The sequence below is a fragment of the Meriones unguiculatus genome, assembly GCF_030254825.1.
Source record: "Meriones unguiculatus strain TT.TT164.6M chromosome 13 unlocalized genomic scaffold, Bangor_MerUng_6.1 Chr13_unordered_Scaffold_41, whole genome shotgun sequence".
NCBI classification, from domain to species: domain Eukaryota; kingdom Metazoa; phylum Chordata; class Mammalia; order Rodentia; family Muridae; genus Meriones; species Meriones unguiculatus.
The window spans coordinates 1,661,414-1,673,847 of NW_026843650.1; the positions used below are offsets into that span (position 1 = coordinate 1,661,414).

Consider the following 12,434-nt stretch of genomic DNA (forward strand, 5'->3'; position numbering starts at 1 on the left):
TAAAAAACCCATGGCTTAGTAAAGAAATGTTGAGAGGATTTTGATGAAGGTTTTTATGTTGTCTGAAAAGCAAGAGAGAAGGCAAGAGACTGTGACAATAAAGAAAAGAAAGGGAAGGAAAGGAAAGGGAAAGAAAAGAAAAGAAAAGAAAAGAAAAGAAAGGAAAGGAAAGGAAAAGAAGAGAAAAGAAAAGAAAAAAAAGAAAGGAATAGCTTGTCCAAAGTAACCGGAAGTTATATAGAATTTTATGGAAGATCAGAGTATGTATAGAAAGCCAGAGGACATATGAACTGTATTTGCTTTGGTTTTGCGTTCCTGCAAATATGATTTGAGAAAGAACTGTAAAATATGTTGTTTTTCACTTAAAAGGCTGGAGATTATTCGATGCAAAATGTCTGCTTATGCTCTTTAACAGGAGAATAAAACTGCAGCTCCATGTTACCATAGGGTTATACAGGGTTGTATTCAGGTAATTGTTAACCATTATATACCTACCACCAGCTCCTGAGTGAATGGATTAATGCCGTTTCTTTCTGGCTGACAGGTTTGGTATGGCCAGAATAGTTAAAGTACTGTTCTTTTATGCAGTTGGTTCTAAAACGTATTTGATTACAATTTTAGAAATTTTAGTTATGGAGAACTGTAAATGCTCCACAGTGCTATACTGTAGGCTGTAGTAACACCATCAGTGACACCTAATGGCTGTTTTGCATTGGCGGCCACAGTATGCAGCAACACATGGCTAGCCACCATGTTGGTTCATGGATAAAGAAGGTGGAGCCATGGTTTTACCACTATCTTTGTTGAAGGCTGCCAGCTGTATTCAGTTCCAAAAGTGCTAAGTGCAACTTTTTTCTTTAAACTTTTTGCTATTCAATTTTTTAAATTAAGTTTTTATTTTTTATACTAATTAGAGCTTATTCACTTTGTATCCCAGCTGTAGCCCCCTCTTTCCTCCCCTCCCAATTCCACCTACTCCTCCTCATCTCCTCCTATGCCCCTCTCCAAGTCCAGAGATAAGGGAGGTCCTCTTCCCCTTTCATCTGACCCTAGCTTATCTGATCTCATCCAAACTGACTTCATTGTCCTCCTCTGTGGCCTGGCAAGGCTGAAGGTGTTTATCAGCTGAAGGTGTTCTATGGATGAATTTTTGGTGTCATTCATGTAGACTATCATATCTTCTGCAAATAGTGATACTTTGATTTCTTCCATTCCAATTTGTATCCCCTTGATCTCCTTTAGTTGTCTTATTGCTCTAGCGAAGACTTCCAGTACTTGGGCAGCCTTGCCTTGTCCCTGATTTCAGTGGGATTGATGTAAGTTTTTTTTTTTCCATTTAGTTTGATGTTAGCTATAGACTTGCTGTGTATTTTCTTCACTATGTTTAGCTATGTGACTTGTATATCTGATCTCTCCAAGACTTTAAACATGAATGGATGTTGGATTTTGTCAAATGTCTAAGGAGATGATCATGTGGTTTTTCTCCTTCAGTTTGTTTAAATGATGGATTTCCATTTACTGAACCACCCCTGCATGCATGAGATGAAGCCTACTTGGTCATGGTGGATGATATCTTTTATATATTCTTGAATTAGGTTTGCCAATATTTTATTGAATATTTTTCCACCAATTCTCATAAGAGCAATAGGTCTGAATTTCTCTTTTTTTGGTTGGGTCTTTGTGTAGTTTAGGTTTCAAGGTGACTGTGGCTATCTAGAATGAATTTGGTAATGTTCCTTCTGTTTCTATTTTGTGGAATAATTTAAGTTGAATTGGAGTTAGCACTTCTTTGAAGGTCTGGTAGAATTCTGTGCTGAAACCATGTGGCCTGGGCATTTTTTTTGGAAGAGAGACTTGTGGTGACTGCTTCTATTTCCTTGGGGGATATAGGACTATTCAATCTTTCTGCCTGATCTTGATTTAATTTTGGTAGATGGAATCTATCAAGAAAATTGTCCATTTCATTTAGATTTTCAAATTTTGTGGCATGTAGGCTTTTGTACTATGACCTAATGATTGTTTGGATTTCCTCAGTGTCTCTTGTTATGCCCCCATTTTGATTTCTGATTTTGCTGATTTGGATAGTTTCTATTAGCCTTTTAGTTAGATTTACTAAGGGTTTGTCTATATTGTTGATTTTGTCAAAGAACCAGCTTTTGGTCACATTGATTCTTTGAATTGTTTTCTTTGTTTCTAATTCATTGATTTCAGCTCTGAGTTTGAATATTTCCAATCATCTTCTCTTCTTGTGTGTGACTACTTCTTTTTATACTAGGGATTTTAGGTTTGCCATTAAATTGCTTGTCTAGAACTTCTTTTTGAAGAAACTTAGTGCTATGAACTTTCCTCTTAGGAGCACTTTCATCATTTCCCATAACTTTTGGTATGTTGTGCCTTCATTTTCATTGAATTTTAGGAAGTCTCCAATTTCTTTTTTTGTTTCTTTCCTGAGAAAGCTGTCACTGAGTAGAGAGTTGTTTAGTTACCATATGTATGTATGCTTTTGTAGTTTCTGTTGTTGTTGAGGTCCAGTTTTAGGCTATGGTGGTCTGAAAGGATACAAGAAATTATTTTTATTTTCTTGCATTTGTTGAGACTTGCTTTGTGTCTGACTATGTGGTCAATTTTTGAGAAATTTCCATGAGGTACTGAAAATAAGGCATACTCCATTGTGTTTGGTTGAAAAGTTCTGTAGACATTAGGTCTATTTGCTTCAGTAAATTTGCTCTGTAAGTGTCATTTCTCCCTATTTAGCTTTTGTCTAGATGATCTGTCCCTTGATGAAAGTGGAGTGTTGAAGTCTCCCACTATTAAGGTGTTGGGATGTGTGATTTAAGATTTAATCATGTTTTTATTTACAAAAGCAGGTGCTCTTATATTTGGGGCATAGATGTTCAGGACTGTGATGTCCTCCTGGTGGAATTTTCCTTTGATGAGAATGAATTGTCCCTCCTTATCTTTTTTTAATTTCTTTTTTAAGATTTATTTATTTATGTATTATGTGTACATTATTCTGCCAGCATGTACACCTGCACACCAGAAGAGAACACCAGATCTCATTATAGATGGTTGTGAGTCAAAATATGGTTGCTGGGAATTGAACTCAGGACCTTTTGAAGAGCAGTCAGTCAGTTCTTAACCTCTGAGACATCTCTCCAGCACTCCCTCCTTATCTTTTTTGTTTAACTTTGGTTGAAAGTCTATTTTTATCAACAGTTTTGGCCTGTAGTTTTCTTTTGTTGTTGTTTTTTGTGTTTTACTGGATTGCTTATGACAGCAATGCTGGATTTCTAGAAAGAGTTTCAAAGGGTTCCTTCTGTTTCTTTTCCTTTTTTCTTATCTTCTCTTTTCTTGATAGTTTAGGAAGGATTATTGTAGCTCCTTTTAAATGTCAGGAAGAATTATGGCGTGACTTCAACTTAAGCAGACACACCCAAGTGGAGTAGATGATTGGAAATATTCAAACTAAGAAATCAATGAATTAGAAACAAAGAAAACAATTCAAACAATCAATGGGAACAAGAGCTGATTCTTTGAGAAAATCAACAAGGTAGACAAACCCTTAGCCAAACTAACTAAAAGCCAGAGAGAAAACACGCAAATCAGCAACATAAGAAATGAAAATGGGGGCATAACAACAGATACCAAATGAGGAATATGGGCATCATAATGGCATCAAATAGAGCTATGTTCCACAACAGCACAAAGTCCTCAGTATAAGCAGTTCTTGGGGTTATGCTTCTCCAAGACAAACTCATCATGACTATGCTAACGGGGGAGCCACATTCCACGAGTGCTACAGATGTTTTGCTGTTACTCTTGCATGGCTATCAACAGGACCAGGAAGCCAAAATAGTTTGCCTACATATGGGGAAGTGAGAAATGAGTTTAGCTCAGGCCCTGGGAAGAATTCAGGGTATTGGGTGCACTATGCCAGCCTGGAGGACCATATAACATGGAAGGACTTAGGGATTGCTGGGAGAAAATTAGCAGCTATGTCTGTTTTGATATGTTAAATATGAACCTCTGCCATTTGTTCCAGGTATGAAACCTATGTTTATGGAAATATAAACTTCAGAGAGAGCAGCATGTTCTCCATTAGGCAATGATTAAAAAATGAGCTCACAAGGAAGAAAGTCTCAACAGATACAAGAAAATATTTTTTCTTTCTTTATATCTTTCTAATTGTTTTCTTTCTTTATATCTTCTTTCTTTTCTTTGATGGAGGGTGGGTACCCAGACTGGACTCGAATTTTGCTTATAAGTTTTGTTTTTCTACTTCATTTTTATTTTATTAATCATTGTTATTTTTTCACAATTTATTCATTATATATCCCTATTAAAGGCTACTCCCTCAACTCCTACTGGTCCCACCCTCCTTCCCTCTTTCCCCCAATCCTTTTTCCTTAGTCCACTGAAAAGAGAAGTTCCCCTCCTCTGCCATCTACCCATACATTATCAGAACACTACTCAGCTATTAAAAACAGGAAAATAAAATTTCTGCTCTTATTTCTCCTCCATAGGCCACTGTGCTCAACTCAGAAGATTTCATACCATGAAGCTTGCCTGCAAGCTTTTAGTGAAATCAACACTAGGTATAACTCATTTCAAAGAGTCCCATCCCAAAGACACTGTTTTATTTACCATCTCATATCCAGAAACACATGAAATTTGAAATGCTATGAAATGTAAAACATTTTATCAGAAGCATTTCCAAGAACGTGGTTTTCTTGCTGCCTGGAGGCTGTTTCTCACCAGCCCAGAAAGGAAGGAGGGGCCAGAAGATGAGGTATAAAGCTTGGAAGACCCACAAGCATAACAGTGATCAGAACACTCTGGGAACCACCTCATAAAGTAAGTTAAACTTTAATTCCAGAAAACAGAGGGTATGTACCCCTTGGGGAGTGACTGGGATGCTCTAAGGATAGGTGTAGATAATTGTTTAAAACTGGGCACTTCAAGGATGCTTGATTTGCATTAAAAAGCACATTCCTATCATGTGAACAAGAACATGGAACCTAATTATTCTATATTTGAAGGGAGGGGAGAGTTATCAGGGATCTGTGTCAAAGGCCATGTATCAAACTTGATTGATGGCATCTATGTGTAAAGACACTCTCCAGATGATGTCAGGCAGAGAAAACTCATCCTTGACATGGTTATACAACTAGGCCAGCAGCAGGGTCATACATAGAAGAGAAAGCCTCCTCCCTCACATCTCAAACTTCAGTCTGGGTTGTGATGGTTTTCAATAAAACCCCTGGAACAATAGGTATGTGCACACAAAGAAACTTCTACAGGCTACCACTTTTGTGATACTCTCAGAGAACTTCCTGGCTGGTGTTAATTCACCATTCCCTACATAGTCATCCACTGGACTAAAAGTTTCTTGTGTAAACTGAGGCAATTGAAAACAGTAAATGTTGAGAATCAGGATTATCAATAAGTCTTCCGTAAATACCTTATTATATAATACTTTTGCATGTAATTGATATTCACCATTCATTGTATTCTTTTTAAAAATAAGTTTATTTACTTTAAATTCCAATAGTAATCCCCCTCCCTTCTCTGCCCCATGACTACCCTCCGTTTCTATTGCCCCTATCCCCTTTCCCTTTCACCATGTTTAAAGCACTCACAGGCTTTCTGTCCATTAGGATTTCTTTCATGAGTGTGAAGATGATTCTGAAGTCCAAAAGTTTTTTTTCACATTGGTTACAGTCAGACATCTTTCCAGTATGTGTTATTTTATGTATTAGGAGATTTTATATGCAAAGGCTTTGCCACATAGTTATATTCATATGGTTTCCCTCCAGAATGTGCTGTTGTCTTAGGAGATGATTGTTACATGCAAAGGCTTTACCACACTAATTACCCTCACAAGGCTTCTCTCCACTGTGTGTCTTTTCCTGTTTTCGGAGACTACTCTGCTGTGCAAAGGCTTTATCAGGTTGGGTATATTCATAAGGTTTCTTTCCAGTATGTGTTCTTTTATGTCTTATGAGATGACTGTTTTCTGCAAAGGCTTTACCACACTGGTTACATTCATAAGGTTTCTCTTTGCTGTGTGTTCTTTTATGGCTTAAGAGAGTACTGTTTTGTGCAAAGGCTTTTCCATACTGGTTACATTCATAAGGTTTCTCTCCAGTATGTGTTCTTTTATGGCTTATGAGATGACTGTTTTTTGCAAAGGCTTTGCCACACTCATTACATTCATAAGGTTTCTCTCAGTGTGTGTTCTTTTATGGCTCATGAGATGACTGTTTTTTGCAAAGGCTTTACCACACTCATTACATTCATATGGTTTCTCTCCAGTGTGTGTTCTTTTATGGCTTATGAGATGACTGTTTTGTGCAAAGGCTTTACCACACTGGTTACATTCATAAGGTTTCTCTCCAGTGTGTGTTCTTTTATGGCTTAAGAGAGTACTGTTTTCTGCAAAGGCTTTGCCACACTCATTACATTCATAAGGTTTCTCTCCAGTGTGTGTTCTTTTATGGCTTATGAGATGACTGTTTTGTGCAAAGGCTTTACTACATTGGTTACATTCATAAGGTTTCTCTCCAGTGTGTGTTCTTTTATGGCTTAAGAGAGTACTGTTTTCTGCAAAGGCTTTGCCACACTCATTACATTCATAATGTTTCTCTCCAGCATGTGTTCTTTTATGCCGTATGAGCTGACTGCTTTTTGCAAAGGCTTTACCACATTGATTACATTTGTAAGGCTTCTCTCCAGTGTGTGTTCTTTTATGCCATATAAGAACAGTGATATACGGGAAGGTTTTCCCACATAGAGTGCATTTAAAGGGTTTCTCTCCAGTATGACTGCTTTCATGCCTGCAAAGAAAATTGGCACATGTGAAAGATTTACCACCGTCATTTCATTACACTAATAAATATATTTATCTATATGAATTGATTTCATAATTTGGTCTAATGGTAAAGAAGAATCAAATTTAAAAGTTTTGTCACATTATTTACATTCACAGTATTCCCCTTCATTATGGGTATTTTTGAAGATCCCTGTGATGGTAAGAGAATTTGTTATGTGGATCACTTTTATAGCATCATTTTTCTATAAGAGGTTTTCTCCTATATATGAAGAGTATTTAAGAATTCAGAGTTTTACCACAGCAATCCCATTCACAAATTTTTGTACTCTATGAATGATACTTCATTTACAAAGTGAGCCAGGAAAAGCAGAAGTTCCAAATTCCTAGTATTCATAGGTATTTTCAGCAATATGAGTTTGCTGATAAATTCTCAGTGAAGTTGCAAAACCAATTAACAGTAATCATTTATCACATTCAGAAAATTTACTCACAGTGGGGACTACTACCAAATCAATTGTTCTTGGAGAAAGACAGGGACACTGCTTCTTTCAATATCCCTATGCACATGTGTCTTAGAATCATTTTGACATATGATATACCAGTTTAATTTACAAAAATAATAAAGATTCCAACATTGAATTAACACAGTTTGTTTTTTGTTCATCATAGACATGTCATATAGGGATTAAGGTTTCTCCACAACAATATTCTTGATTCTCATAAGCTGCTTCTTTCACTAAACTTTACAAAGTTACTGCACGAAAATGAGTAACACTGGTTCTACTATGAAATTTTTGCTTATTAGAAGGTTTTGGACACATACTGATCACCAATTCAGTGTGCATACCTCTTACAATATCTGAGTAGATAGAATGAGACTAAACAGATTGGCAGTTCAAGTCAGTAGCTGTAATGTCCATATGATTCAAATGGTATTTTTGTTACAATATTATTTTATTTTCTTCTATCTTAGGGGAGTGCCTTGTAAACACAAATCAGATACCTGACATTGAAGTACATGGAATTATGAGATTTTAATGATCATGAGTACACGTAAAGCAGTGCTGTTTTTACACTGTTGCTTTTCTTTAAAACTTCCAGGACACAGCCATGTGTGCTGTTACATGCCTTTAATCCCAGCACTTGTGGAGGCAGAAGCAGGCATATCTTGCTTGTTATTTTGAGGTCAGGCTGGTCTAACAAGCAAGTTTAAGAAAGTCACAGATACCCAGAAAAAATCTATTTCAAAAACAGAAAATAAAAAGCAGCCAATAAACAAACAAACAAAAAACACCAAAACTTCCAGGACACATTAAAATTTAAGATTCATAGCTGTATGAGTGTGCACATAATGTTACCTTTTATTACTTGTAGAACTTTGAAAATGTTCTTCAATATTATGGTCATCCCAATTGTAGCCTAAAATATAGTACGAGAAAATATATATTATTGGAAATAACATGTTATTATTAAGGCAAAACATAAATCATTATCTTCTGTGAACCTTAGAATCATGCCTGATTTATTTACCACATTCCTCCTCATTCTCAATTGGAATTACAGAAGAGGATCAATAACAAAGTAAGAGTTGTCTCTTTATTTTAAAAGTGAAAGAAAAATTGCAGTCTTACCTATAGCAGTGAAGTTTTCACAGGTCTCTAGCATCACATCTTTGTAGAGTTGCTTCTGGGAAGGTTCCAGCAAGGCCCACTCTTCTTGGCTGAATTTCACATGCACATCATTGAAGGTCACTGAATTCTAAAATAGCCATACATTTGTACAACAGAAACAGTGGCAACAATATAATTTATACGTCATTGTCAATATAATCATATAATTCTACTGCTTCTTCCATTTATTTTCTGACACAGAAGTGCGAATGTTATACAGTTGGGTGCTGTGCATGATGTGAAGTAGGGGAGATGAAAAAGCCTAAAGGTTAGATTGAAAAAAAAAAACAAAAACAAACAAACAAACAAAAAACAAAGGCGTGCTTCAAAAACCTGTGTTTCATCAGTTTGTAAGACATGAATATAAAGTAGCCATTAGTTGGGTACTTGAGCAATCTATGAATCATTTTCAGTTACTTGGGTGAGTAGGTCAGGACCCTGTCATGAGAAAGGTGGAAGGACAAAACACAGTCATGATATTTTATATAGCAACAAATGAGATGTGTTGATCAGGGGACACTGAACAGATGGGTAACATCAGTCAAAAGACAACATGGTACTGAATATTATGTTTTGACCAGGGCTCAGGGATGTGGCATATCAGTATGTGAAGAGGGGGACTCATATATTCGTGGAAGGGAAAGTGGACTACAGTGAATACATGGATAAAAATAATGTGAGTGGCAAGCAACAACAATCATAGCCAATAGCACCATATTTCTGAGTGACCAGACAAAAGAAAAGGAATAGAACACACAATTATTCTTTGATCATTGTTTTGTATATCCTCCTTACTTAATAATGTAGTCTATAGATTAAAAATAAAGATTAAAACTTTCTATTAAAAAAGAAGTATTAATGTTATCACTAAGTCATTTTAGAAGAAAACGGAATAACAAGTTTTAACTGTATCATATATGAACTTTTTGAAGAGGATATAGCTTTGGAATAGACATGGCAATTAATGTGGACAACGACAAACAGAGAGAAGGGTTTGAAATAGAGAGACAGAGACATAGAGACAGAGACACAGAGAGAGAGAAATTAACAGATGATCAATACTAAGTACAGATCAGAGAAATTTATTAACAGTTACTAACTACAAAAAATGGTGGACAAGCTGGGTGTATTCTGTCATGCCTTCAATTCCATCACTCAGCAGGCAGACGCAGCTGTATCTTATTGAACTGGATGTCAGCATTATCTATTCAAAGAGTTCTAGGACAGCCAGACCTATATAGTAAGACAGAGCCTCCTCTAAAAGTCAATCAAACAAACACAAAATATTGAAAGAACTCAGAGGTCTTTACTGAAGCTTCTACAAGGAATTATACATTCACTCCTGTTGTATATTTATTCTCCAGAAATCTGCACTGCCCCAGCTTAAACTGTAACTTCAATGATATCTTACTAAAAGGGAATGCATGTTTAAACACCTAAAAATAGAAAGATGAAAATATTAACATGTAAATGTAAATGCTGATCATAAATAAGCAACATAAAACAGGACAGATGGCTCAGCAGTGAGGAGTTCTTGCTGCTCTTTCAAATAATTGGGCTCAATTGTCAGTGATTACCTGGGACCCACTACTATCAATTGCTATAAGTTCATGAGTTCTGAAGACATCTTCAGACTACTGTGAGGATTAGGCACACAAGAGGTGCATATTCATGCATATAATCAAAATACTCATATTCAGTAAAAATTAAAAATAGATCCCAGATGGTTGGGCTGATTGCATACTGTGTCTGATAAGCTGGGTAGCAGAGACTGCATGGCGTCCAATAGTTGGATCTGTGGGTCCCAACTGACTGTGTTTCAAATGTAAGAAGAAAACCAATGATGAGGTAAACAATCAGGTCCAACCTCAGAGCACCCAGCTAATCTCTGGGAAAGTTCCTGGGATGTTGCAGCAGGAATAATGTTTTCAAGCAAATGGACCCAAGAAGCAAGCAGGAGTAGCTATTCTAATACCTAATAAAATAGACTTTCAACCAAAATTAATTGAAAGGGATGAGGAAGGGGGGAATCCAAGATGGTGGTGCCAGAAGGACATTGGGTCTGAGGAGTAGGACAGCAATGTTGGTACAGCAACTAAAAGACTGAACTCTGGGCCCTAAAACAACAGAGATCCTGTTTCCCAGGTGAGAGGAAACTCCACGGTGTGGGAGTCAGTCAGGTCCACTCTCAGGTCACTCAGCAAGAACCCGGAAGATATCCCGGGTCCCAGGATACACCTTTCTGTCCTGATAAACTTTCCAAACTAAATTATGTTCTCCAGGGCACCACAGACTGGGAGCCCCAGTCTAGGAAAAAAAAACAGGGAAGAAAGCAGGACTGACCTCAGGTCACCCATTTTATCCCTGGAAAGGTTCTGCAGACCGGTGGGTGCACAGCTTCCAGGCCTGAGTGTGCCTCCAGCTGCTAGGCTTATATGCCCTACTCTCCATCACAGAATTGTGTGCCCCCGGACACTAGAGGCTGGGTTTCCCTGTCTGGAGAACACCCCACAGGCAGGGAAACAGCAGGTCCCAGCTTAGAGAACTCAGCCAACTCTCCACACACACACTACATCCACCATACACAGGAACATTTTTGGAAAAGTTCTCAGCTTCTTTCCCAGTCGCCAGCTTGGAGCCATCATTGGCAAGTGCCTACGCATTCTACACACCACGTCAAACACCACAGACTGAGTCTTCCTATTGGGAGAAAACCCAAAGGTGGGGAAAATATCTGGCCCTACCTCAGGACACCTAGCTCCAGAAAAGTTTCTGGTTATCCACAGGATCCATACTCTAGCCTCCTGCTGTATACATGAAAGTGGTGCTCACCTGCCACTGATTACCACTTGGCTACTGTGGTATAGAGCTCCAAACTCAAACCTACAGAAGCCTGGGTTCCCTGAGATCAACCCCCAGATACTGCTCCAAAGGACAACCAGTTTTCCCTAACTAAACTGACCAAACCAGAAGGCACCCAGGTTACAGCAGCAGCTCACTAAATTTACAGCAAGAAACCCAGCAGCAGGGCAGCTGTCTCCAGAATTTCTCTGGGTGAGAGGATAGCCCCCTTTACTAACAAAGGCAACAATTACTACTCAGGTCTGTATGCCTGAGATGAGCTGTGGCAATTCTTGAAAAACACCTGCCATTCATTGACCATACCTAAAAAACGGAGGAGAGCTCCTTTGGGAAAAATCTTTCTGCCAAGGGGATTTGACCCACCACAGGATTCCAGGAAGTACCAGAAACTAACACCCAACACCTAAGATATACCAATGGGTAGAGGCCAGTGTAAAAGCTCAACCAACAAAAGACAAACAATATGGCATCTCCAGAACCCAGTTATTCAGGAGCAAGCAGCCCTGGATACCCCAGCATAAAGACAATTTCAGGCCAATCTCTCTTATGAGCATTGATGCAAAAATACTCAACAAAATACTTTGCAAACCCAATACAAAAATACATCAAAGATATCATCCACTACAAAAAAGCAGGCTTCAGGTCAGGTATTCAGGGGTGGTTCAATATGCAAAAATCTATCGATATGATCCACCATATTAACAAACTGAAAGAAAAATAAACACATGATAATCTCCTTAGATGCTGAAAAAGCATTTGAAAAAATCCAGCATCCATTCATTTTTAAAGTATTGGAGAGATCAGGGATACAGGGCATATACCTAAACATAGTAAAGGCAATATACAGAAAACATATAGCCAACATCAAAATGAATGGAGAGAAACTTAAAACAATCCCACTGAATTCAGGGACGAGGCAAGGCTGCCCCCTCTCTCCATATCTCTTCAACATAGTTCTCGAAGTCCTTGCTAGAGTAATAAGACAATTAAAGAAGATTAAGGGGATACAAATGGGAAAAGAAGAAGTCAAAGTATCACTATTTGTAGATGATATGATAGTATACCTGAGT

At 37.7% G+C, this 12,434-nt stretch overlaps 1 protein-coding gene across 1 annotated transcript; it reads right to left on the reverse strand.

Moving 5' to 3' along the window:
• Positions 1 to 5,975: 5,975 nt before the first annotated feature.
• LOC132651191 (zinc finger protein 436-like) lies at positions 5,976 to 6,829 on the reverse strand (the record flags this gene model as incomplete). Its single annotated transcript, XM_060376445.1, is given in 2 exon segments — positions 5,976 to 6,229; positions 6,232 to 6,829. Coding segments are annotated over 2 exon segments (852 nt in total), but the record flags the coding sequence as incomplete, so codon positions are not given.
• Positions 6,830 to 12,434: the final 5,605 nt, after the last annotated feature.